Source organism: Condylostylus longicornis, unplaced genomic scaffold (genome assembly GCF_029603195.1).
Source record: "Condylostylus longicornis isolate FDR11 unplaced genomic scaffold, ASM2960319v2 ptg000028l, whole genome shotgun sequence".
In the NCBI taxonomy this organism is placed as follows: Eukaryota; Metazoa; Arthropoda; class Insecta; order Diptera; family Dolichopodidae; genus Condylostylus; species Condylostylus longicornis.
In genome coordinates, this window is record NW_026577997.1 from 6,572,220 (window position 1) to 6,600,203 (window position 27,984).

Consider the following 27,984-nt stretch of genomic DNA (forward strand, 5'->3'; position numbering starts at 1 on the left):
ATGCATGAATATGTATGTAAATATGTATGTAATTAATTGATTTTGAATTTATAAAATTTTATTTCATTGAATTTTTTTATAAAATTTTCCAGTCTGAAATGCAGATTAAGAATGACTAACAAGAAGCAATGTAATAAATAAAGCAACAAGTGAAAACTTATCTGACAAATCTATAGAATTAAGTGTATGCATGTGTTGGTGAAATTTTTTGTATACTGTATCCGTATATTATATTTGAAGCCGAATATAATAACATCAAAGATGGCTGACAAAAAATTACAAACTTAGTCGGCTGAAAGTAAATTTCAAGTCAATAAAATTAATAGTAAAAACTTGATATTTTCAATTCATTTAATTTTCTTAGTTCCAGAGTGAAGAAGTCTTCAATATTTCCATATTTTATTTACTTCCTTTTCGGTTTTTTTTTGAGTACATTTTGAGTATGAATATAATTTTAATTTGAAAAAATTGAATTTTGCCATTGATCACATAATTTGTACATATTATGCTTGCATATCTAAAAAGTTTTGTTTTACATTAGGTACATATATGTATGTATGTTTAGGTATGAATAAATGAAAGTGCGTACATAATTTTATTATACATATTAAATCGTTTTCGAAAAAAAAAACTGCATTTTTCTTAACATACATATATATGTACATACATGCACGCAATTTAATATGTATTACATTTCGACATACTATAGATTTTTATTAAAGCTTAAAAGAAATTAAGTCGACTTGCTACATTAGTATGCGTTAGTTTTTTCTTTTCAGTGAACTGTCATAGTCAATGCTGATAACCTCAATTGTCATTAGTAAAATCTAAATGTCAAAAATTGTTTTAAAATTAAAATGGTGGAAAGCTCATTTGCGAAGCGATATTTCGTATTTTTGCGATAACGCTTTGAAAAAATTTTACGAGTATTACATATTTATGATTTTTCAATAAAATGAGTATATTAACAAAACTTACATTCTTTCAAGTCGATTTTCCTAAAATACTGACTGAACTTTTCACCTTTGAAAATAAAGTGAATGAATAATGGATAAAATTTTGTTTACGTTTTGGAAAAAACAATGGAGCCTATTCTGAGTATCGAATCAGTAAGTGATATAGTAAAAGTTTCAAAAAAATTTATTATAGACATAAACCATTTGTATGAAATGGTTTATATTTACAATAATAATATCGAAGTTTTTACGATAATAATTGCTATCACCTAGTCACTAATGATTCAATACTCAGAATAATCCCCAATACACGCAATTCAGGAAATTTCTTCACTTGAAAATTATATTATTTGATAATTGATAACATGATACTTATTTTTCTTTTTACTTGGTCAATAAAAACAAAGGATATATGGCAATTTGATTGTTTTTAAGCAGTACATAGATGTGATCGTTTCTTTATTAGCTGTTAGATTATTAGCTTATTAACTTTATTTGTTCACAAATTAAAACGTAATTTTTATTCATACATTTATTTGTTGACAAGAGCATGCGAACAGATTATTGACTACTATATTTTTTTACTATTCATAATTGTATTTTGTGTATAAGTTGCAATTTTGCGCAAAACCACTTGAGCTGCTCAATTAATACAAGATCGCGCAATTATGTAATTGTGTTCTTGGTATAAGACAGCTGTTATAGATCTTCATTTTTTGTTTATATATGTACATATCTACTTATTACAATGTTTACTTATCTAAACATTGGTTTTAAGCAATTACATTTTACATAGATAGTTTGTGAACAAAAAATATGAAATCGTAAGTGAAACGACAAAAACATAAGCAGCATAATTAAATAATTTCTTTACTTTAGTTAAGGAATGCTAGCTTTTTACATAATATGTACAGGCTAGCATGCACATATTAACTTGTGAATTAACATAAATATCGACAGGATTTAAAACAATGTGTTCACTCAAGTAAATTAGGAAAGGCGAGAACTAATCAAATAAAAATAATCCTTACTATAAGGTCAGTTAAAATGCTTTCAAAAAAGAAAACTGAAATATTTAAAAGTTGAACCTGAATTTGGAATGAAAATTCGTTGGTTTATATCATGAAAAGAGGAGCTAGTTAGTGGGCTGTTAAAATGAAGATTGTTTCGATTAAGAATAGTCTGATGCGAAATCAACAGTAATAAAATGTTTAAAACAGTATTAAAACCATATTCAAAAGAGGCAACTAGCAGTACAACATGCAGTATATATTGTCCAAAGCAAAGTAATTCAAAGAATTATTAGGTAATATCTACCACATATTGATTATCATAACAAATGATATAGAGGTTTGCCTAAATACTAGCTGCACACTATTTTCAAATTTCGGAATTTCCATTTTAAAATCGCAATATTGTAAAATAATAATGCACTATTGTAAAATAACTATTAAATAGGGAAAATCATTGAGGATTTTTTATTTTATGCATGCAAGTTGAATCTGAAATATTACATGATTTTTTCGAAGAAATAAAAAGAAACCTTTTTTTATCAAAATTATGCTTTCCTTTTCGATATCCTATTATTTCTGCTCTTTCAATCGTCAAAATGGTGAACGAAAATATTCAAAAAGGATATTCACACAGAAAATATAAAGAGAAGTCTATGGATATGCAAAATTACGAGGATGACTTAACCAGATGAAAGCTATACAAAAGTAATTAAATACAAAAAAGGGTAAAATTTCTCCAAAAAGACCAATTAATAATTAGGTTTTTCTTATTCCGTCTGAAAAAAAATGTTAAAGAAAATGTTTTACTAGCATCAGATAATTTTATATGGAATCAGAAGACGAATATTAACTGGAAATAGAAAATAGTTATGGTACAGTGTACATACATATAATATATGAACTATGATAGATCTTCCAAACACTTCTTCGATCAAAAAATTTTTCAGATTCATTTGATGTAAAAGTTTGTAAATCTTAATGAAACTTAAATGTAAGAATGCACAAGCAATAAATACCCAATATCACACTATTGCAATAATGCGATATGAAGAAAGTACAATCTTAATTCTTTGCCATCGTTTATATATTATATACATTAGTGAGTTTTTTATAAACCAGAAGAGCATTTATTCTTCGTTAAAAGCTTTCAGTTTTATTAACAATTTTTATTTATATTTTGTTGATAATCTAAAAAGCATCCGCAAATTCTTTAACGTCAAAATTTTGATTTTAGTCTGCAAACTGTCTGAAACTAAAACTTTTACGGACAGAAATCTAGTAAACTTTTTACCCGTAATTGACTTTGAATTTTGATCATCCGTAAACGTCAAAACAAAAAAAAATTTTTTTTTAGATTTAAAATAATTTTATACTTACATATTAAAAATTAACAAAAAAAATATTTTTTATATTATTTTTAACGTAATGATAGTCACTCAACACATCAAATTTATTTACTGAATTACTACGTCAGACTGTCTGCATGTAAAAAAAAAAATCTACAATTTTGACGCTTAATTGACTTTTTTTAAACGTTTAAGAATTTAAACTTTGACTAGAGTAAAAACGTAGTAGAGTATCCGTAAACTCAGACAACTCAGATTTTGTAAAATTTGACGTTTAAGAATTTACCACATAGTGATATTTTTCAAATAAATTTTTGGCGCAAAATATTCAAAAATTGATATTTGACAAATATATTATGTATGTATAAAATGAAAAGCTTAAAATTGAATGCAATGTTATTCCAGTAATTCCAGCAATTTCAATTTCCTTTCATTCCAATAGATATTAAATTTCTAGTGTATTTAATTTTGAGAAATTTTACCAGGTGATTCAAGTTGATAATTTAGTTGATCGAGACTTTTTATACCGTTGAGTTGTTCGCGCATATTAATACGGTGATTTTTTGTTTTGATCTTTCTTTTTACAATAATATGGTTACGGTTTGTTTATTAATTTAGAAAAATTAATAAAATAAATTACGGATATTTAATTTTTGTTTTTGAAATATTAAATTGAAATATTTTTTTTTTTTAGAAATTTTCTTAAAGAAAATTATCTTTTAAAATTATTTATGAAAACTTAAAAGAATAACAATATTTTTGGTCTTATCGCGTTATTATAACGGTAATGTAAACTGTTATAATTATTGTATTACAAATATAATATTTTATTGGGTTTGTAAAACATTCTTTTTAAAGTGTGTTGCGGTTTCTTACTACGGAATATTATTTAAATTGAATAAATAAAAATTAGTCATTGTGAGAATAACAAAAATTTTAACATTAAATAATAAATTTGTAAATGGTCCTGTTAAAAAACAAGTTTTTTTAAGTATTATTATGGTTATAAAAATTGTTTTTTTTTTAAATAAAATTTGCCAGTATGTAATAATGTAAATAAATTCTAATAATATTAAATTCTATTTGAAAATTTTGCAATTTTCAATTAATAGTTCAGTGAATTTTTAAATTCTGCGACTCATAGTCTATACCGAATTGTGGCACAATTGAAAATTCAACACTAAGTCAGAAAAGATTTTCCAAAAGCCTTGATTTCCAATTTAGTCCATCTATAATATCTTAATTTATTCAAGTCTAGCAATCCGTTCGTATTATTATTTCTAGTTCATTAAACAAGTATTACTACGAACTATTTGTATATTATGACAAAATTCAAATCCGAATTTTATCAATACTTGATACAATTTAATGTCATTATTTAGATTTTTAACTTCTAAATGTTATAGGTGCCACTAAGTATTTGGTGTGGCTATAGCTAGATTTTTGATATATCACGCAATTACAATACCCAGGAATATAATTATACAATCGAAATTATAATATTTGTAAGATTACTGATATTCTAATTTATTTATATTTTTCTATAATACATACAGTAAATGTAATTGTATTAAATACAAGGGACTCTTAGCTTTTCGAATTACAACTAGTACAAGTATTTAGGCACTTATGTATTTAGTTTTAATGATTTTATGGCAACTTTTATTTTAATTACTTTTTTTTTCCGAAACAAAATTTCAATAAAAATTGTAAATGTAATATAATTATTAATTTAATTATTATGTTAATTCTATGTTAAAAAATTTTTTTAATTAATTCTAAAACAAAGTTTTTAATATTTAAATATATAAATAATTATTTAATAATATATCCAAGTAACAACGAATAAAATTATTTTAATAAAAAAATTATTTTTAATTATTATTTTCTTTATTTTATTTAGAAATAAATTTGTGTTGATAGCATTTCCATTATAAATACATAAACAATATTTATAAATTATGCATAAAAATACTATGCAGAAATAAAATAATAAAAAATTTTAAATAAATAATTAAATGAGTGATTATTATTAAAAAAAAATCTTTGAATTTTTGTAGACATAAAATAAAATATAATAGAAATTATTTGTTTATAAATTAATTAATAAAATAAAATTAATAAATATTTTATGAACGAAATTAGAAATTATTTTCAAAAATCTTAAAAAATAGAATCTCACCTAATTTGATTGAAAATTAATTTTAGTTCTACACTAAAGTATAAAATTAACCATACATTTTGGTAACTTGTACAAGCAATTTAAAAAAATTTCAAATATAATTATGAAAATATTAAGAAAATATAATTTAATAAATATTTATTCATATATTTTGAACAATTATAATAAAAGAAAAGTTTTATTCTATTAAAATAAATTAAAAACATTGTATTTTTTCTTTAGAGCTGTTCTTTAGTTTTTTTATTACCTTGCTATATTAGTTTTTTGTTTTTGTTATACTTGTTTGATTATCAATTTTGTTCAAGTGTATATCTATATAATTAAAAATAATTATATTTAAACCATATACGAATACAATAACAAATAATAAAATAAATAAAAAAGCAAGAATATTAATTGGAAAGGAAAACTGGAGCAGTAAAAAACCGAAAATCAATATGTCACACTTTAAAGATAATTCATGGGTAAATTTTTTTAAAATATATTCTTTATTTGTATTTATTTAATTTATATTCTTTATTTAGTTTCAAATATTCTCTGATATTCAATTTAAAACAATTTTATATTGCTGCATAATTCAGCAATTGATGTTTATGAGCTGAATTGTCTTAATAAGTTGAAATTGTTGAACGAATGGTATTTATATTTAAAATTATTGTTGTCAGACCTGGTATTTACCAAAAAGCAAATAGGACGTCAATTTGTCTTATTCAGCAGTACAGTTTTAAGTACTAAATAAATCAAGTGAACGTTAGATCTGCATTTTGGTAGACAACCATCGCCTTTTTTTTTATTAACGTATCATCTTATTAAAACTACATACAATGTTTGTTTAAGCGTTATGCATAAAAAATTTCTTAGTAGAATATCTGTAATTTATTGAATTTTTTCCTGTAACACTAACTTCATAATTCAGCTAATGAGCTGTAATTGCTGAATTGTGTAGAAATACAGTACAATTGCGTTTTTCAAGTCACAGCTGTATGAAGTATTTATGTGGGTAGATAAATAAAACAAATTCCAATATAATGTATATACATAACATATTGTTAAAGTTAACAGTTAAAGTTAAAATACAAAATATGTGCATAATTTTTAAGAGAGCTTGACAACACCACTACTACGTTTTATAAACACACCAGATTAAATTAGTTTATGATCTTACGTATATAAGAGCACACTGAGTAAATATTTTTAATAGATTTGAAAAAATAAAACAATTATAATTTCGTATAAAGTTAAAAAATATTTTTTTTGCTTTTTGGAAACCGCAGAAATACCAAAAATTTTTATTTATTTTACTGTGACGAATTTAGTTAGAATTCATTAATAAATACTTTCTTTTGTATTTACATTTTTGTATATTTGTTATGCTCTTGATTCTATGTTTAATATTTCTCATTTAAAATTTATTCACTGTTTTGCGAAATTTTGAATTAAAATTTTATTAAGGAAAATTTGATAATCTAAAAACATTTTAATGAATTAAATAATCAAATATTTATTTTTCTATCTTTGTTCAAGAATATAATTAGGGTTTAGTTTGTTACAAAAAATATGACTGGAATGAGACTTTAGATTTTGTTTAAGAAGGAAATGAAATTATTTGTAGTGGTTCGATTTCCAAAAATGTTTGATACAACTATGACTAGGTTGATAAGATTAAAATTAGAAGATCAGCCATAACGAAATTTTGGAAATAGGTTCAGGTTCAGGTTGAAATAATTAAAAAAAAAGACAAAAACTGAAACTTTTTTGAAATTCAAAATCAGGTCGCTCTCAAATTTCAGCTGTTCGATTAATTGAATTTTAAATTTATAGTTTTAATGAAATATTTCAATTGAATAGCTTTTGTGTATCACTTTTGATACCTTCATAGGTGACAAACGACATGTAGTGTTGCAATTTCAAAACAACCTATTTAAAATTATTGTAATTGTTGCTGTGAAAGTAATTTCGATGTGACCATTCTACAACAATAATAACTCTGATTATATATTTTATTTCATTAATATTTATTTAAAAAAAAAGTGTTAATTTAATTTTGAAGAATATTATTAAATTAAATTTGGAAAATGAAAAAAAAACTTGAAGAAGAGGTGCTAAATAGAGCATTTGATTAAATTGCGATTTACTTTTATTAATAAAGTGCCAATAGTCTAGATGAGATTAGAAGAAATAAACTAATTTTGTTAACATGAAAGAGAAAACAATATTTTTATTTAATCATCTGACTTGTCTGATTTTGTTTATTAATTTAATTTTTAAATTTAAATTTTAGTATTCGTATTAATAAATTATTTTTAAACGAATTGACACAATGAAGAATGTAAAATGGACAACAAAATGTCATCAAAATTTAAATGTTTATCCAACTTGTCTTCTTTATTCACTAGATATAAGAAAGAACCGTTAAACAAATCAATTTTCACTTTTTATTATCATTTTTTTTTTTTGTGTTTTGAATAATTGCTGTACCATGCTAATAATTTTATGTTCTTTATTTTGATTTAATTACTTGTACAACACAAAGTTTTAAATTATATGTGAATTATGAAAAAAAAAGTGAAACCATTTTATTTTTTTTTCTAAAGATTTTGTTTATAATTTTGCGAATAGACTTGCAACTCAGCCAACCGTAGCTTGTAATTCCAACCGTAATGATGGAATCAAAAGTTAATTATTCAATATTTGAAAAAAAAAATATGTGTTATGATTTATGAGTTTTTTTTTATATCAAAATATAAAAACTTATATTTGATTAGATTTAAGCATTTTGGTAAAAAATTATGTATGATTTATAATTTGATTTATAAATTTCGCGAAATTGCGTGAAATTTTTACAATTATGTTAAATATTAATTAGTTTTTACTTAAAAATAATCGTGCAAAAAGCGAGAATTTAAAAGAAATGTTATGCCAATTTCATAATTATTATGCATTCGAATAAATTATTATTGTAATAATTTTGATTTTTAGTGAAAGTTATTATGTAAAATTTTAGTAATTAAATCTAATTTTAACAATTTTTCAGAAAATTATCATTGATTATAATTGACCATTGAAATTATTGTTTTAATAAAGATTCAATAAATTAATTTTAATTCTAATATATAGATTATTGGTAAATTCTTAAACGTCAAATTTTACAAAATCTGAGTTGTCTGAGTTTACGGATACTCTACTACGTTTTTACTCTCAGTCAAAGTTTAAATTCTTAAACGTTTAAAAAAAGTCAATTAAGCGTCAAAATTGTAGATTTTTTTTTTTACATGCAGACAGTCTGACGCAGTAATTCAGTAAATAAATTTGATGTGTTGAGTGACTATCATTACGTTAAAAATAATATAAAAAATATTTTTATTGTTAATTTTTAATATGTAAGTATAAAATTATTTTAAATCTAAAAAAAAATTTTTTTTTTGTTTTGACGTTTACGGATGATCAAAATTCAAAGTCAATTACGGGTAAAAAGTTTACTAGATTTCTGTCCGTAAAAGTTTTAGTTTCAGACAGTTTGCAGACTAAAATCAAAATTTTGACGTTAAAGAATTTGCGGTAGATCTTCATAATTTAGTCTCTATAAAACTACATAATGAGTGTTTTCGATCTTATGACAGAAGCAGTGATAAAATGGAATTATATGACGATCTGAATAGGTTAAATTATGATCGTTTAAGAATAGACACGAGATTTTAGGTGGTTTTACAACATTAATTAAATCCAGCTCTGTTTTTTAGCACAAAAAACAACCTATACATAGAATTATGTATGTATGTCAAGTATGAGCATTTGCATTGTATTTGATATGAATTGAATTTGGCAAACATATTATGTCCCCTCTGACATTTACATATATAATTTTTCTATGTCACTCTTGTTTGGTTGTAAAACAGGGTTTAGTAGTCGAACATTTATAAAATATTTGATAAAAATTAGATGGCGCTTTCTTTGTCCATCAAAAGCAATTGAGCGTCGTTTACATTTCAAACCTTTACTCAATTTTAATCAAATCAAACGAAATGCAAGACCAATTTCTCATACTGTTCTTATAAGTCTTGTGTCATAAAAATTAGATGGCATTCTATTTGTACATCAAAATCAATGGAAATTCTTGTGTTATTATTAAATATACATTACGCATAGAAGGGTAGGATTATTTTTTAATGAAAATTTCAATGATTTATCGAAAATCATCTTAAAATTTCATTTTTAATCGAGTAATTTCATATGAAACTAAAAAAAATCCATATTAGGTATTTTTATATTTCCAAATCCTTGTCATTAATAAAAAATTAAAAAAAAAAAATAAATTACAAAAATAATAATATTCGTGAAAAACAAAAATTATATCATAACTAAAGTATAGAGATTTGACAGGTGTTAAATTAAAAAAAAAAAAATTTAGTCATTTACAGGTTGACCTTTTGAAATTTCGAAGTCGCGCGCAATAAACCTAAACCCAATAATAAGCTATGAAAAAGTGAGTTATTTTTTTTTTGTTAAATTTAATTTCGAAATTTTCATTTTCCACTTTGGAGGAATTTTTTTTTTTTTTTCGGTGTTAAATAAGAAAAATTACAGATGAATAATAAAGAAATATGTACGAATGTACGTTAGTAAAAGTGTAAAAAAATATAAACTACTTTGCATGCTGTGTGCAAAATACCATATTTAACTCTGGCGTTGCGATAAATCACTACTAAATTCACATCACATTTTAAGTGCTATGCCTGTGCAGCATACATACACATAACGTATTGTATATGAAAGTTGTAGTGTGGATCAATGAAATGGATCGGTTGCAATAATTTCTTTTGAATTTTTTTTTTAAATAATCACAATATTTTTTCAAAATCGAAATCTTATTATTTTAGATTTAAGAGAATTATACAAATATAATATCGTAATCACATTATGGTAATGGTTTAGGAGTGTATTAAATTTTACTATGCTTTGTTTGTTCATTATGATTATTGATTGTTAAACATGGTTGTTTTTTCGTTAATCTTGTAAGTGTTAAATATTGCTAAATTATTTTAATTTCTTTTGATTTGACTAATTTAAATTTTTTACTTGTTATTTAATATATTTTAGTGTACAATATGTTTTAGTACTGAAAATAATTGTATGTGAATCAATAATTTACAATGTGGACATAAAATAATATTCAAGCAAATATAAAAATCGAATTTGTGTTGTCTTTCATTTTAGTATGAACACAACAGATTAAACAGCAGAGTCTAAATGTTGGAGCGAATATGCAGTCGATTGTGTATTGTTTTGAATATCATGACCAATAAATATCAGAGACTTCCATTTCTTAATAGACAAATTATAGTAACATGTATACAAGCATCTATATATGCAAGTACCTGATCGATATTTTAGCACAAAAATTTTTGCTGCGTTATTTTTTAAAAAGTGAAATGAATGACAAAAATTTAAATATAATTTTCTTTTTATACAATAAGAGCCTAAAAAAATACAAATTCATTTTCATAATCGATGAATTTACCAATAAATTTTGTAATATAAGATAAGAATCGATTGATGATCAATCTTTTAGATGTATAATTGCTGTTATTGCCAATATTATTGATGATTTTTATGAAAAAATTGAAATGTTGCATAAAAAAATTAATTTTATTTGATTGACAAATTTGTATATAGACACACAAGTACATATATGTGACGTGATTTAACTGATTTTATTTTAGGTATTTTTTTCTAAAAAGAGAAATAAAAATTTTAAATTACATTTTAATTGTCTGAAATTTTGCAATTGAAGTACATATAGGTGCCTATATTACATTTATATTATGTAAGTATTTTAATAATATTTGATGTGTTACTCATATGAATTTGAAATTAATTATGATTATATGGTTACATTGAATTATACATACAAAGTTTGTGAATAAAAATAATGGGAATCAAATATGTTAGGTTTACATTATGTATACTAACTTTGCCAGTAAATATTAAATAAAGTTATTGATTGAAGTGTATATTATAATAGTAAATAAAATTTGGATTCGGAGCTATACATACCTATTCAAACGTTGAATTATTCAATTATCGTACAATAAGAGCTAAATCCGCATAATTATGCATAAAACTTAAATGTAAGGAGTATAGTACGTACAGTGATTAAAATTTTGTACTTCACTCACAAAAATAAATTTTGTGATTCTCCTCCGACTTCAGATAAATTAAATGTTATTTCTTCAAATTAAAAATTTCTAGTTTCTAAAAGAAATATGGAAAACGTTTTTGAATTTCATATATTTTCGAATCAATTTCACTTCCAGTTGCAGCGTGAAGAGGATAATTATGCGAAATACACTTTCTAAAATATTTTCTAAATTATTTGAAATGTACTTTTCTTTATGTACATATAAAGTTTATTAGTGTTTTCAATATTGCTGCAATATAGAGCCATTTGCACATTGTAAGTGGTTGATGCAATACAGGATCCTTGATCTAAAAAGAGTAAAGTATAACGTTTACTTTTACATAAATAGAAAAATGACCTCCTACAAGGTCATAAAATTTAATAAATGCAAAATAAAATAAAAAATTTATATTTTTTTTTCTTACAAAATTCCTTTTTTAAAAAGGAAGTTTTAATGTAAAATTGTTAATAATCATAATTTAATGTCCTTTTTCGTAAACACCTTTTAAACATTTCCTCATCTTCCGTTTTCAATTATAATCATAGATTATCAGTATTTTAAGTAGGTGTATGCTTAAATGTGTGTTTATGTACAAGAAAATTATGTAAAAAATTTAATTTCTTCCGATAAAAAAAATTTTTTTATCAAAATTAAAATCACAAAAGTCAATTATAATCTTGGCTTTTCATTTTCATTTTACATTATTAATCTTAAATCGTTCATCGGATTTTTTTCTTTTTCTTCTTCTTCTTCTTTCCCTATCTTAACCATTTCATTTCAAATTTAATTAAAAAAAAAAACTATAAACCATTCAATGTTTTATGTTTCTTTTCTTCATTTTTAATAATAATTAATTGCTGACAGGTTATTGTCAGGAACTATTTAACAATAATTATTTGTCATCTTTAAAAAAGATAAAAAAAATTTAAGAAAAATTTTTAACTCTTATACAAATAAGGTCATATTATAACAACTTGGTTTATAACCATCATTATAGTATGATTAGAAAGTTGTCAAAGTAAAAATTACTTATTTGAATTAATAAAATTAAATTTTAAGACAAAAGTTATTAAAACGGAAGACATTTTTGGAATTTATACAATTTTTATGATGATACAAAATTATTAATAAAAATAAAATAAAAAAATTCAATATTAAAAATGCATTCATGTGTGTCTATGGTTTTAATGTTGTTCCTGAAGTTTCTAAAAAATATATTTAGTTAGTTAGTTATGTTGTTGAAACTAGTTTTATAAAATAAACTTGCATGGAAAAAAAATTAAAACCCGATTTATTATATAGAATTTATTGCTATATTTATGACAGTTAATTAAGCAATAAACGGGTTAAAGATGCTTCGTCAAATTGATTGACATTTAGAAAAATCAATTAGAAGAAGAATTTTTTTTCGATAGGAATGAGTACTTAAATGTAGGTCTAAAGCGCACCTTATATTTACCAATACAATTTTAAATTGCTACATAAATTGAATTCCAGTTATATTCCAGTTTGTTTTTATGACCGTTTCAATTAGTAAGTATTTAGGATCAGATTCCAAATATGAATGTATTAAAAATAGTTTCCGAATATTTTTGGCTGGTAAAAATCACTCTGACATCCAAATATAAGACTGTTATCCTAAAAAATTAAATTAATAAATTAGTGTTAATTATGTGGAATTATTTAGAATTATAATTTGAATATAACTGCTAAAATTTTACTTTGGAACATATTGATGTTTATAGACGACCAATACGGGCTTGTAGACCTTTAGAATTATTAAAATTATTAAATTTTTGTTAAATTACAGCTTATTGTTTTTTTTTCGTTTTTGCTAGTTTGAAATCATAGATTTTTGCTAGTGGAAGATTTTTTATTTTCGAATACAACACCCTCCTTTCAGAATAAAATGGGTAAATGTCATATAAACGTCATTGTAATTGTCATTTTAAAAATATAAGTACATATATACAGTGCAATCATTTATATGGTGTTAATGTCATATTTATTTTTATTTCATTAAATAAAATTTTTAATCATTTTTCTTCTGAAATATTATATTTTAATCGTTATTATTTGAATCGTTATTTTTAAATGAAATTGGCAAGAAAATTTATATTAAAACTAAATATAGGTAACGATTAATTCAATGTAACTATGCATTTTATGTACACGTGTACACACAAACATGTGCGCTTTTAATAATATAAAATGTTATGTTAGTAATAAGGCATGAAAAAAAAAAACGTGTTTAAATCTATAATTAAAAAAAAAAAATTAAACGGACTATTTCTAATTACTATATACTTACAAATTTATACATACTTGTATAGTTTTAATGACGGTGTTAATATTTTCCCTCCAATTTGAGCTTCAAATCACTTAAATTGAATTTTATTTCATCGTATAAGTATTAAGACTTTTTGTTTTTTGTATGTACTACTTATGGTCATTCTACAGAGAAGCCGATTAATAATATTATTATAATAAAAAGAGGTTGTAATTCTCATAAAATATCTAAAAACAAAAAAAATAAATAAAATAAATTAGTTGAAAAAATCTTAGTAAATAACTTTATTTGGTGATAAATAAATTATTTTTCTTTTTTATTTTTTGTTTAAGTTTAATTTCAAGGTAAAAGTTTATACGAGATTTTTTTTTTTCATTTTTGTTTTAAATTACTAGTTCAGGCGTTTATTTTTAATTTGCTTTTAAAATATAGTATAATAAATATTTGCATTTACAGTACATTTTAAAATTTATTATCAATTTGAATTTGAATGCAAAAAATTCTTAAAGTTTTGCAATTATTGTAACAAATTTGCAAAAATTTTCTGCAAGTAATCAAATTTAATGTCAAATTCAATTACTGTCAATGTCATTGAATCAAAGAATCGAAAACTATTATACTATGTCATGAAAAGCAAAATATGTGATAAATATAACATCAATGCTTCATAACTCAAACTGTCGTATACGTTAGTCTCTGACATTTTCAATTTAAGGTGATCGAATCAAATGTGTCAAAATTACAAAGTTTAATAACTTGGAATATTTCGTTTGAATAATTAAAATTAATAAGTTTTGAATAAGTTTTTTAAATAACAAAAAATTTTTCTTCAAAAGAAAATCACCTAAATTTGACGTCATTTTGTGTGACTAAAAATTTTTTCGCGGTAATTCAACGAGTTAGTCATTATTTTTCATTGTTGACTGTTATTGACTGTTATTCACTGTTTATTGACTCTTATTTGTATATGTGAATGTGTAAATTTTATGTTCAACTTACAAATACAATTAAAGTAAAAGTATAAACTTGAATTGCATATTATTATTTTATTTTTATTATAAAATTATTATTATTATTATTATGGAAACTTTTATATATCTATTTAATTTTAACTTGAATTTCCAAGAATAACAAGTAAATAACAAAAAAAAAGATAAAATTTTATAATGTCTTAACTTTAATTAGATTTCTATATTCAATATTTAGGTTTGAAGTGTATACGTACGTATAAGATGATGAATTGATTAAAAGATCGTCTTCCTGTACATAAACTCCCCACGTACAAAAAAAGACAAACACACAATGTGTGTGTTTATATGGTAAATAATAACAAAAAAAAAAGGCATTCATAAATAACTTGTATAAGTTTATTTTGTTACTAGCTGTTGACTTTTATATTGATTAATTATGGTCATTTGAAGAAGAGTACCTATATATTTCTCGTTTATTGTGACATTGTGAAGACTTATAAAAAAAAATGAAGAAAAAAAAAATAACTGTTATGGTAAAATAAAAATTGTAAAAAAAAAGGGGGAAAAAATTGTTACTTCCGATTTCTAATAAGGTTTAGCATTTGATTTTATCTTTCAAGTGCTTACTGATCAAAATATCGATTACAATATTCAGGAATCAAAATATTGTTGCTGTACAATACAAGTTTTGTAGAAAAAATTTATTGTTATCAGATTTTGATGCAAATGAAAATCATAATGTTACAATGTGGCAACACCTGGAATTGACTGAAACTGATTGTGTATAATAGTTTAATGAGAACTATATAGAAGGTTTTTGTAAATTATATAAATTTGGATTCGATTCTGACTGCAATTCAATCACCTCACCTTTCATTAGTCGTACCATTACGTAACAATGTAGTTGACAATGTAATAAATGTCAATATGACAGAAAACCTTGATAACAATATTCTCGATTAATATTATTTTGGCGATTATGAATAGATTTCCGGATATTTGAGTCCATTACGGGCAGGTGTGAAATCTATTATTTTCTTTACTTATACTCTTATCTCTGCTGTGATTGATTTATGAAATTTTCAACCAGACAATTTTTTTAATCGTATAGCAGTAACATTACTACTACACGAAAACATGGCTTCCAACAGTAGTTTTAAATCGTGTTAAGTAATTTTATTTCATCATTATTATTCCAATCAATAATTCAATTATTTATTCATGCAGAAAGTATTTATTTTATATCTTGATATACATATATTGATGTTATAACATTATTGACGATGTTATACATAATTCTTCTGCAAATAAATTCATACCTATTAAATATCAAGACAGCTTTTCTCTCTACGTTGCTATAAAATCTTTCTAACACTACATTATTGGTATTTATTATTATATATGTTACTTAATAGATTTTGTAATTTTATTTTAACGTAATAATTATTATGATCAGCGATCACTATTGTTTTATTTTTCAATTTTCACAATAAATTTAAATTTATCTTTTCTTCACTTCACTTGTTATTAAGATTTCATTGTTTATATTTTATAAGTTCCTGCATGTGTTTATGTATATTTGCTGTCATTTATTTGACAGCAAAAAAAAAAACTGTAACAAATGTAATATTTAGAAAAAAGAAAGATGCTTGCAGGAATAAAAAAATGTTTATACGGACGTTTAAGAAATCAGGCGGAAATTTTTTATAATAAACTAAAATAAATAAATATGTTGTTTTTTTATTATTCATCCCGAGTGAATTATTATTAAGAGAAAGAAATAGGAAATTTCTTAAAATTATATCAAAAAACAGCTGAAACCTTGAAGGGACAATCAAAACGAAAAAATCTCGTAATTAGAAAAATTAATTAAAATATTAGAAAGAAACTGCCTTCGTTGCAATTGTAGGAATGTATAAAACTCTAAACATATAGTAGCTCAGATGTATTAAAAATCCTAAGCTGGGCAGAAGAAGTGCGGTCGTTCTAATTGGGGCATGTGGGCACTTTTACCAATTAGGAATTGGAATATCGCATGCAGTTTATTGGACCAAAATTTTTTTTGAACTGTCAAGATTCTACGAAAGTGCCTTACAGGAGAGATAGATGGCTCGCCTGCAGCAGAAGGTGAATCGGGAAAACTATAGACTCTTTATCCCTAATTCATTTAATAATTAATTTCATTTGGACAGCAGTTGGCTTTCTCACTTGTCACTGCCGATTCAATTTTCATATGCATAAATTGAAATAGTTCCGGAAAGTTTGTGCAGGTTTGTCAGCAAATATAGCAATTTCACAGAAGTATAATAAACATTTAATTACACTTTACTCATGTTTAATGTTATACATTTAAATTTGATACTTTTATATAAGTAGCCAAATTAAAAATTCAACTTGTTAATTAGATATCATCTGAAATTCAATATTATAACACAAAATTTTTATTGTCTACAGATGATGATTGATACAACAAGTGAATAAAACTGTTATATAATAAATATTATGTATTAAAAATATAAAAACTGAAATTTAATATCGCACCTGATCGCACAAAACTATACATATTTTTTTTTTTGTTTGCGGTTTATGAGAAAATTAATGAAAAATAAAAAATTAAAAGCTAAAAGAAAAGTAAAGTAAGTAGAAATAAAAAAAGTACTGAAGTGAAAAAAAATTTTATATATAGGCACTCATTACCTAAAAAAAACTTAACTATAAACTCATTAGTAATACTAAAATATAGTGAAATATTATGATATAATCAAAAAAAAAAAAATAAAGTAAATCAATAGGTTATAAATATGCTACGTCAAAAATAGTAGCGCGTAATCATTGAACGCAGGAAGCAATAAGCGCATACCACATAGTTTAATAAAAATCACAAAAGATATTATGAGTTTGCTTATGATTTAATTAGATTTCACTAATAAATTCGTTTGTAAACCGAAATTGAGGTGATTCAAGAAAGAGTCATTTGAATTTGCTAAAAAAAAAAAAGATGGTGACACTGTTCTGCTCTGGCCGTCAGATACCCAACTGTATAAGTGGAATATAGAGAAACTGCCATGACTAACTGCGATAATAGAACTCTTCAGCTAGAATAATCTTATACCTCTAATTCGATCTATCGTGGAAAAGATGAACTAGCATAAGTAATCATAAGGGGATAAGGGTTAATCTATGTCATCAAAATTTTATGGTTTATGCATCCTGGCGACCATAGCAGAGTATCTCGAAAGTGTCTGCACAAAAAGAAGTCAGATTTACTCAGTTTATGTTATTGTATATAACATTTCGCTATACAGTGAAACTACACCAAGAGATGCCTCAACTCTCAAAAAAATTTTCATAATTAAGATGGATGAAACAACTTCGTATGATGGCATTCCTTCGTGGTTCTCACGGAGGACGAAAGTGCCAAAGTAGTACTAAAACAAGTAGTACCTTTTTTGGAACTCCATCCGGTCACTGACCTTTTAAGTTAAGATTTTTTCAATATTACGCGCCAAGTTTTAATTAAAGTTTTGCTCAAATTCAAACTATTATGAAATTTTTATGCAACACAAGTCTCCTAAAATTTTATAGTTTTTGTTAAGTTAAAGTTTTTATAGGTCAAATATTATAATCAATTATTTTTTAATCAATTAGAAACAAATTATAAAAAAAGGAGGTGATCTCCAGCTGGTAATGGTAAAAAAAAACCTCTCTTAATGTAATATTTCATTGATTCTCTCTGTATATTTTGATTAAATAATGTTTGGTAGAGAAGTGAAAAGGAAGGAAAGAAAAAGGTGAATTTTTACGCTATCATAAATTTCACTCACATAATTATTGTGACGCATTCGGTTTTAATGATCATATCGATGATTTTGACTATAGATATGATTTAAATCATGGTTAATGGTGTAAATGAAAATAACTACGTATATTTTCAATAAGACATCCATACCAATATCGATATTACGCCAGTTGATCAATGATATCTACTTTGATTACGAGGTATAACAGAGGTGGATTCAATTTCTGTTAATGGAAGTTTACTTATAAATTTTTTTTAAATAATTTATTAAATGAACTTGTAAGATTTTCCAGGCTTTTAAAGTTAACGAGTTGCAAAGCATTAAAGAATCAAATCGTAGAGAAAAGCAACGGAAAATAAGCGTTAATATATTATGTACAAAAATTAGAAACAATCTCCTATTTTTCATTAATTTCTCCGTTTATAAACTCCAAATAATAATCTGTGAATGAAGGACGCCTTATCAATTGCTATCAACCGCAAGGTGAAGGTATAGAATAGTCTAATAGTGACAATCAAATACTGAAGAAAGCACAATTTTTTTAAAACAAATGAGACGCACAATAAAACAGCGTCATTTTTTTGAATAACAGTTTTTACTACTCCATATCTGTTATTTGTTTATACAAATCACACAAAACCATATGTTCAAAACTCTAAAAAAAAACAACCGCAACATAACTAATTTTTGACATATGATCGCACTACTCTTTTTTCTGTACACCTTTTTTTTTTGCGATTCAATGAATAATTTTAATTGTTTTTTTTCTGTTACACATTTTTTTTTAACACCTGAATGACTCCGTATGTGTTACTAACATTATTAAGTCTTTTATTAAAAAATATATAGATATATAGTTGGCCTGGGAAGTGATGTAATTTTGCAGGAAGTTATTGTCAAAATTATATTGGAAAATTTGTCTAATTTATGTTTTTTTTTTTACAATATGTTTATGGGATAATGCGAAGCATCCAACTGCTAATCTCAATCAGTAGCTCATTTCTTTTATTTAACAGAATTAGTAATTTATTGTGTCAATAAATTAAATTTTTTCAATTTGACGCACTCCACGTTAATTCGTTTTCTATGGAAATTTAAATTTTTTTGACTGACTTTACGTGTGCACATAAGTTAAATGCGTTTTGCAAAATACAGTAGAATATCTATGGAATAAGAACACTCCAACTTTTATAAATATTGTTCGTTATTAGTGCGTTAGTTTTGCAGAGTGTTCGATATAAGGAGACTCTACTATAACGTGACAGGGATATTCACCCCCTCTACAAAAAAACTACTTTGATTTCAGCTTTTGAACACTAGAGTCGGTTTATCAATATAAAATGTCACGAAACGAATCGATTTTCAAAACACTAATTATAGCCAAGTAACTCTGTGCTATATGTCTGAGCTGAAATTAAAAACGAAATACAAAACTAAAATCCTCACGCACATATTTACTTACGTATTATTAAAATATGATTTGTATTCCTCTAATGGATTGAAATGAAAGTAAAATATTTTGAATTTTTTTCTGTTTTTAAGATGAAGAATCAAAGCAATTTAGCTCACGATTATATTGTGTATTGAAAACAAAAATAAAATACGTAGTGAAAATTTGAAATTAATAATAATGATAATAATAAGAAAAATACAAGTATATACGCGTTGAGCATACGTAAAAAGTGCACCATATAGTTGCATCTTAAGTTTTCTTTCCATACTTCCGTATTTAATTATAATATTGCTTATTTTTTTTATAGTAATAATCTAGCTTAATAATATTAATTGACCAGCTATATGTACATAATATGTATGTCTGTTCGCATTCAATATTTCCCCTTTGACAGATTCGATGAATGTTTACAACAACATTTGTGAATACGTAAAAACATCCGAGTGCGTATACAAGATCACTCATTATTATTATTGCAATTACTTATGTGTTATTGATTTAAAAGGAAAACCTTCCGGCTTTGAATGATTATTGCAACTAAAACATTCCAATGTAATTATAAGTTTACCCATATATAAAATAATTATCATTTTATAATAAGAACATGAGTTTAAGTAATTATTACTTTATTTTTCTTTAATAAACAGATAGTTGATGAGGCAGGCTTTCAATTTCTTATATTAAAATGTTAAACACACTTTTACTGTAGTGGACTTTATATTTTTTTTATAATTTTTCTAATTATTTTCTTGAAAATTTTCACTATCTAATAATTGAAACAATAAATTGTTTTTTTGTTTGAAAGGAAATCATAATTACTTACAATAAAGTAATAAACCATGTTTATTTATAATATAATTATGACAGAAAATTATTTACAATATATTTTCCATAAATTATTTTGTAAAATTATTAAATGAATTTGCATCCTCATAGTAATGAGAAAGTGAAAAATCAATTTGCAAATTTTCTTTTACAATTTCTAAGATTAAAATGAGGAATTTAAAATTAAATTGGCATGTGGCATATTATAATTATTATACGCAGGTAAAAATTGAAAGTGAAGACAATAATTATGAATTTTAATATTGTAAATATAGACTTACTGTTCGAAAACAATTAGGAAGGAAGGAAATTTACACAAATTATAATTTTGTTTTTCATGAGGAAAAATTTTATTTTTATTTGGAAATCTTAAGGAAAATTAGAAAAACATCGAATTTGTTATAATTACTATAGTCCTAGTCGAATACCCTTGTTGTCGGACTTATTCAAAAACTTCGATGTGATACAAAGTAATCAAATGAAATGATCGATCAATCGTTCGGCTAATAAAATTCTTAATTTATGATTTACCGTTTCATTATGTCAACAAACAGCATTACTCGTGTAGCGGTGAGTTGTCGTTACATGAAGTCTTGCGTTTATATTTATTTAAATTAAATATGTTTCCACTGCGATTTCATGTATTTTATTTGAGAAATTTATGAATTTGAATGAAATTAAAAAATTTTCACAATAAATCTCAAATTATTTAAGGAAAAACTTTCTTGAAATTCATAATGAAATTCTTTTATTTTTCAACAATGAAATTTTCTCACATAAATCCCAAAGAGAGAAAGAGAAAAAGAGGAAGAGATTTAAATCAAAAATTTTAGGTAAGTATGTGAAAACGATAGTGTGCGAAATTTTTCGTTTTGACAATTTGGCGATTCTATTTAAATTTTGTATAAAAGTATTATCTTTGACACTTCCTTTTGAATTGTCTAAAGTTATTTTAAATATTTCAAACTTTGTTAAGTATTAATATGTATTTTGATAAATATAAGTTTTGGAATAGGAAAGTGTTATGAGATTAAAAATTTATTTAATATTTTTTGTCGTCTTTGATTTATTAAAGAAATATGTGAAGAGAAAAATAAAATTCAATTAAAAATTTTAATTTATTTGATATTGTGAATTGAATTTTTGAGAATTCCTGCAATTTTCCAATTTAATTTCATTAAATACATAAATGATTCAGTATTAATGAATTTCAGTGTGAAATTGGAAATTTAGCATTTTGAGTTAGTGTTGAAAACTATTTTGTAAATGTTATCAATAAAACGTTTTTAATTGAAATTTCCAATAAAAAAAATTTACATAATATAAGGGTTTTATAGGTAATACCCTATTTGCATGCTAATTTAAATTTATAACGAAGTATAAAATTTATATTTATCTAGTTACTTTTACCTTGAGAATTTTGTGTGATAGCCTTGAATTATTGTTACCATTCGTTTTTTAAATAATTTTTACTCTATTGTCGACGGCATTGCATGTAATAAGGCAGATATTGTTTTGATTGTGTGGCACACCTGACTAGTTTGAGGTGGATAGTAATGAAAACAGTCATTTCTTCGTAGAGGCGAATGAAATCTTGATGTATTTTATGGCTTAGTTTACAAATTACATTCTGGTAATGAAGGAGCTGCGGATGATCGATCTCCACAAGATATTTGAAATTACTAAGAGAATAAGTGTATTTTAGCCCTATTTGTTTAGCACTTAGTTAGAAAAGATATGCTTGGGTTCCTGTACTTGGCTATCCCGCTAAATTAAACTTATTCTAATCTTATATCTACACCTAACGATGTTTGGTCGATGTTGGGAACTAATAAATTTTTTTAATAAAATCGAGTCTAAGCTTTTCAATACCGTTCCGGAAGTCAACAATGCAGTTAGTAATATACCGACTATATCAGCATTTAATAAGGCAACGATTGACTCTATTTCATATGCAAAAAAAATATATTTTTTTTTGTAGCATAAAATTTTACACCCATATTTGCCTTTAAATGCCTTCCTCGTTTTTTCTCCCCAATTAACAATTATTACTTGTGATATTTTAAGACCTGTACAATGTGTTATTGAATTTATATGTAAAATTTTTAAATAAAATTCGATTTTATATTGATAACCTAGTTTTCCTTTTCTACAACGTTTGCATTGGTTTTTTTGGAATTTAAATATAAGAAATAAAGGGTACCTTCAATAATCATATAGAAGGTTTTCAATTAGTATTCATGTTCACACTTTTATAGTAAAATAAAAGTATAGTTAAAAATTTAGTTAGAAAGAAAAACATTAAAATTAATTAACCATAATTATAATGTAAAAGTATAGAAATAAAATAAAAATAAGTGGAAAACAGTTTCTAATTTTTTATTATAGTTGATTTTAGTTAAGTGAATTTTTTTCATTTTTGGTGTTTTAATGAAATTTTTATATTTAATGTGCTTTATAAATATTTTTAAAGTACATAATATTAAAGTATAATTGATTTATGCATTGTAATGAACTAAAAATTAATGTTAAAATAAAAAATAATTAAATTTGAAACGCATAGCACGCCCATTGAACCCATTAGTTGTGCCAAATAAAAGAAAATATTAAGTAGGTATTTATTTATTTTATTAAAAAAAAAAAGTGTTCCTTGCCAAATTAATTTTTTTTTAATTCCTTGGCTGGATTTTACGGTTAATATTAAGCTTTTTGTCAAGGACATAATTTGAATTTTGTAATTATTAATATTTAGCTTAAGAAAATGTTTTCTATCACCATTAAATTAATTTGTCAATTCTATATTATTTTACCGGATAATTTTCGGGTCAATAATATTGCGGCAGATGTGTTTAGCCGTGTTCGCCTTTCGGCAGCGAAATCTTAAAATCTAAAGTATTTAATAATTCTAGTTTGCGCATTTGATAGTTCAAACCGCATTGGTACGTGAAGAAGCTAAACTGCTATGTGTATACCTTCTTCTTATCTAGGTTAAAGATTTTTCATGTTTGCTTTCAAATTAGGCCCGAAGTTTATAACCTAGCCCTCCTCATTACCGGGGCGTTCACTACTGCTGCAAACGTGTAGTTTACGCTCCTCTTTATTAGCGATTGCGTAGCATTTTGATGGATCACAGAAGCGACTCGGATCGTCAAAACCTTTTGCCGCTTAACGATTAACAAAACTATCTCATGTACTGTAATATATACTATCTCATGCTCGTGTATTTCAGCTTGCGTCTGGAAGGTAATCGCCATTTTATTCTCTGCTAAAATGATGATAATCTGTGTAACGTATATGGAAAGCAGTAGGAAATCGACCAATTGTACATTGTGTACAATTTATCAACAGTTATTATTAAGTAGACTAGAAACCTGCGATTATCTATTTAATTTATATTTGTGAATGAAATTAATTTAGAATTGTGCAAGACCAAACTTCGAATATGAAAATGCGAGTTTAGTTTAATTATCACAGAGAGATAAATAAATTTTAAATGCTCTTAAATTAAATGCTCTGCATATTCGTAATTTTCTATTTATTTAAAAAAAAAAAACACGCCAAGTACATAAGTATACCTACTAATTTAGAACTTTCGAAAATGACCATTTTTCCACCAAGTTTTCTTTCATTACCTTTTTCATTTGGTTTTTTTGTTTTTCTTATTTTAGTTACTATAGTTAACCAAAGCCATAATTGTTAGTCTGTTTACTGAACCGATTCATGATTCTCTTTTGAAATAATCCGTCAACTGAAATTGTAACACGAAACAGAATAAAAAAAAAGCAGAAAATCAAAAAAAAAACCATAATGATGAAAATCCGATTAGTTGAGATCTTGCTTTCATGAAAAATAATACTGCATAGAAAAACACAATTTTTTATTTAAATTTGGAATTGTGTTTATAATTTTTTTTTTTTGAAAACTTAAAGATTAGTTCTAGATATGTTGACACGCTAGGTTGGAGTTGTGAAAAATATTCTAATATTGATGAAAAATTTAAAGAATGAGCTAAAATTTGTGGTAATTTGGTAATAAAACAAGTAATCAATTAAAAATTGACAGGTATTTGGAGTTGTTAGAGAATGATTCTCCTGTGAAGTCAATGATTCTCCTGCGTTAAAGTATTTCGGCTATAAATATAGCAATAAATTAATGAACATGGCAATAATGTACTAAATTACTAGTGTCAAATTTAGTCACATTCACTGTTATCCAAATACTTCCAATTATAACAGTTTACTCACTTAACATTGAGAAACTCCATGGGTAACGTACTGAAACCTTTACATTTTATTTCATATTCTTTTCAAAATGTTTCTCACTCTATTTTAGGTTATTCAAAAGATGGAGTGAACTCATTTCCAAAAACATTTTCCTTATAAATCAGTGTAGAACGGCGAAGTGAGCAATTCTAGTGACTGGACGGACGAAATTATATTTTAAAATTGTTGTGTAAACGGTCTAGGTATTTTATTCTTTCGAAAACGAAAAACTAACTACTATAAATGGTAGTTACAAAAAAACATCTTATTAAACCTTTTCCTTTTATTTTTATTTTTGAACTAGATATTCTGCAGAATATGTAGATATTCTATACATTATAATCTAGATTATCTATAGATTTTATAACATCCCGTGTTTAATTTTTAATTTGTTTCTTTTGTTATCTATTTGAATAAAAAAAATATGGGTTGAATGCACTTTTAAAATTTTATCTGATATTTGATGGTCATAAATAGTAGGTCTACTTTTCTATTAAGTGATTTTATTAAAGCTTTCTGAATATACAAACATACATATGTACAAATAAATAAAACTACAGAGTAAACAAAATATTTAATAGTTTACACTTTATTTATATAGATGGGGTAACAAATCGTGTTTTAGTTTTTATAGTGAGATTTATATTCGAGTAAGAAATATGGCGTTTTGATTTTTAAGAATAAAAAACAAAACGCCACCTACATAAAAGTGTTATTTATGGTATGTAGGTATGTACATATACATGTCTGCATTTTTAGTTGTTAATTAATGGAAACTTATGAAAATTTTTTTATATGCCGGCCTATATTTCGTATTAGGGGTACATTCAACTTTTCCGGACAAATTAACGAAAAGCCTCTGCGGCCAATATATTTTTGCTTAGAACCAAATTTAAGTCGGTCTTGTTATGAACGTCTTGTGTTATATTTGCCACGTGTGTTATTGAGTAACTTATTTGAATACCTGCCGTACAAGTTTACCCGCAATGGTTCAATTTTAGAAAAATCAGCTATAAAATCAATTATTTAATTCGAAACTGAGTTCGAAAACAGGTGAGTCTATATGTATACATTTACATAATTTCACATACACGTGTAATCTCCAATCATTCTACTTTAAGCAAATTTTCACAATTTCATATTTAATTTAAATTCGTGTTATCTCATATATAATTAATTAAACCTCTATTATGTAGGTTTCTTACATAAATTTTTCAATATACCTACAGTTAATTATGTAACAATCAATAATTTTTTTTTCTTTTCAGAAATTGATAATTATTTGAAGCTTCCTTTTCCCTTTATCAAACAAGTCATTATGTTAAACTATTCATCGATATTTTTTTTTCTATATTCAATATTTCTGCCCTACTTTTTATTGAATAAATTTTACATAAATTTGTTTTGTGGTCAGTCATTCAATTAACCCTTTAAATATTGCCGATATTTAAATGGACCCCTGTAGGTATCATTTACAAAAGTTGGGTAATTTTAATAGAGAAAGTATTCAAGTGTAGTAAAGATCAAAGAGAGTAATCTTAAAAATTGAATACATTTTAATCTTTAAAAGTATTTTCGAGTTTTTTGATGAAGAGAAAGCTATTACATAAAACAGTGTTAGTAGAAAATTTTTCGCCTAAAAAATATAGGAGACAATCAATAATTATGTTTACACGGCGATTTTTGTATCAATAATTGAAACACGTTTTATTTCCAAAATGAAATTTCAGATTGTTAGTACTCAAAATGCCCAAAAATTTGCAAAATAAATATAAAATTTTACGTAAGGGTTAAACAAATGAACAGTTATAATTATATTTTATACAAATTCAGTTAATTTGATCAAAATAAAGTTATAAAATTAAAACCGCACTACCAGTCATAAATACTGGAACAAGAGAAAACCACAAATAAAAATCTTTTATCTCTTTTCTTCTCTTTTCATCTCAATATTCACCTTGGCATTCAGATAGAGGTGATCATTGATTATTGTTGTGATTATTCTTATACAATAAAAATTTGAACCTGTTGATTTTTATAATTTCAACAACTTCAATTTTTCAAATCAAAATAAATTTTTGTTATTTTTAATAATAGAAAATATTTTGTTTTGATTTTTAAGTTGAATTCGAAGAGGTTTTGATTTCTTTTGATATAAGCGGTGGTAAGTAGCATAAGTGGCAAACATTTCAATTCATACAGTTATATAAACATACGTTGACATGAAATATATGTATGTATGTACATTCAAGTGATATACCGCTTTATAACGTAAAAATTATCGTATTTTTTTTTTAATTTTATTCTGTTATACTTTTGTTTTTTTTTACTTTAAACTCGATCATGTCTGACCTTAATACAGAAAATAATAATGTCCATCAAAAATGTTGGTCATAAAATAAAATTCATTCATATACACATGCTTTAATAATTATGTAGTAAGTATGTATCTATGCACATACACACATACTTATATAATCAATCTTAAGATTTATACGGTCATCTATGGTTATAAGTTGTGTCCAGTTTTTAATTGACTTGAAAAACTTTGTAAACAAAGTGAAAACATAAATAAAGAATTCCAGATTCGAGAAGACTCTTATGAATGAAATCAACTAGACTAGAATTTGAAAAAGAAGAAGAAGAGGAAAATGTTAACAGCTTCTGTTATATTTTTTTTGTTTTGGTGCTTTCTTCCTACATGTTA

General features: G+C 24.5%; 1 protein-coding gene across 1 annotated transcript in view; it reads left to right on the plus strand.

The window, feature by feature from the left end:
• Window positions 1-5,768: 5,768 nt before the first annotated feature.
• Window positions 5,769-27,984, plus strand: part of LOC129607619 (uncharacterized) — a 137,944-nt gene continuing 115,728 nt past the window's right edge. Inside the window, exon 1 of the mRNA XM_055518713.1 lies at window positions 5,769-5,961. Coding sequence (XP_055374688.1) covers window positions 5,935-5,961 — 27 coding nt within the window. The 5' untranslated portion in view covers window positions 5,769-5,934. The remainder of the gene's footprint in view (window positions 5,962-27,984) is intronic.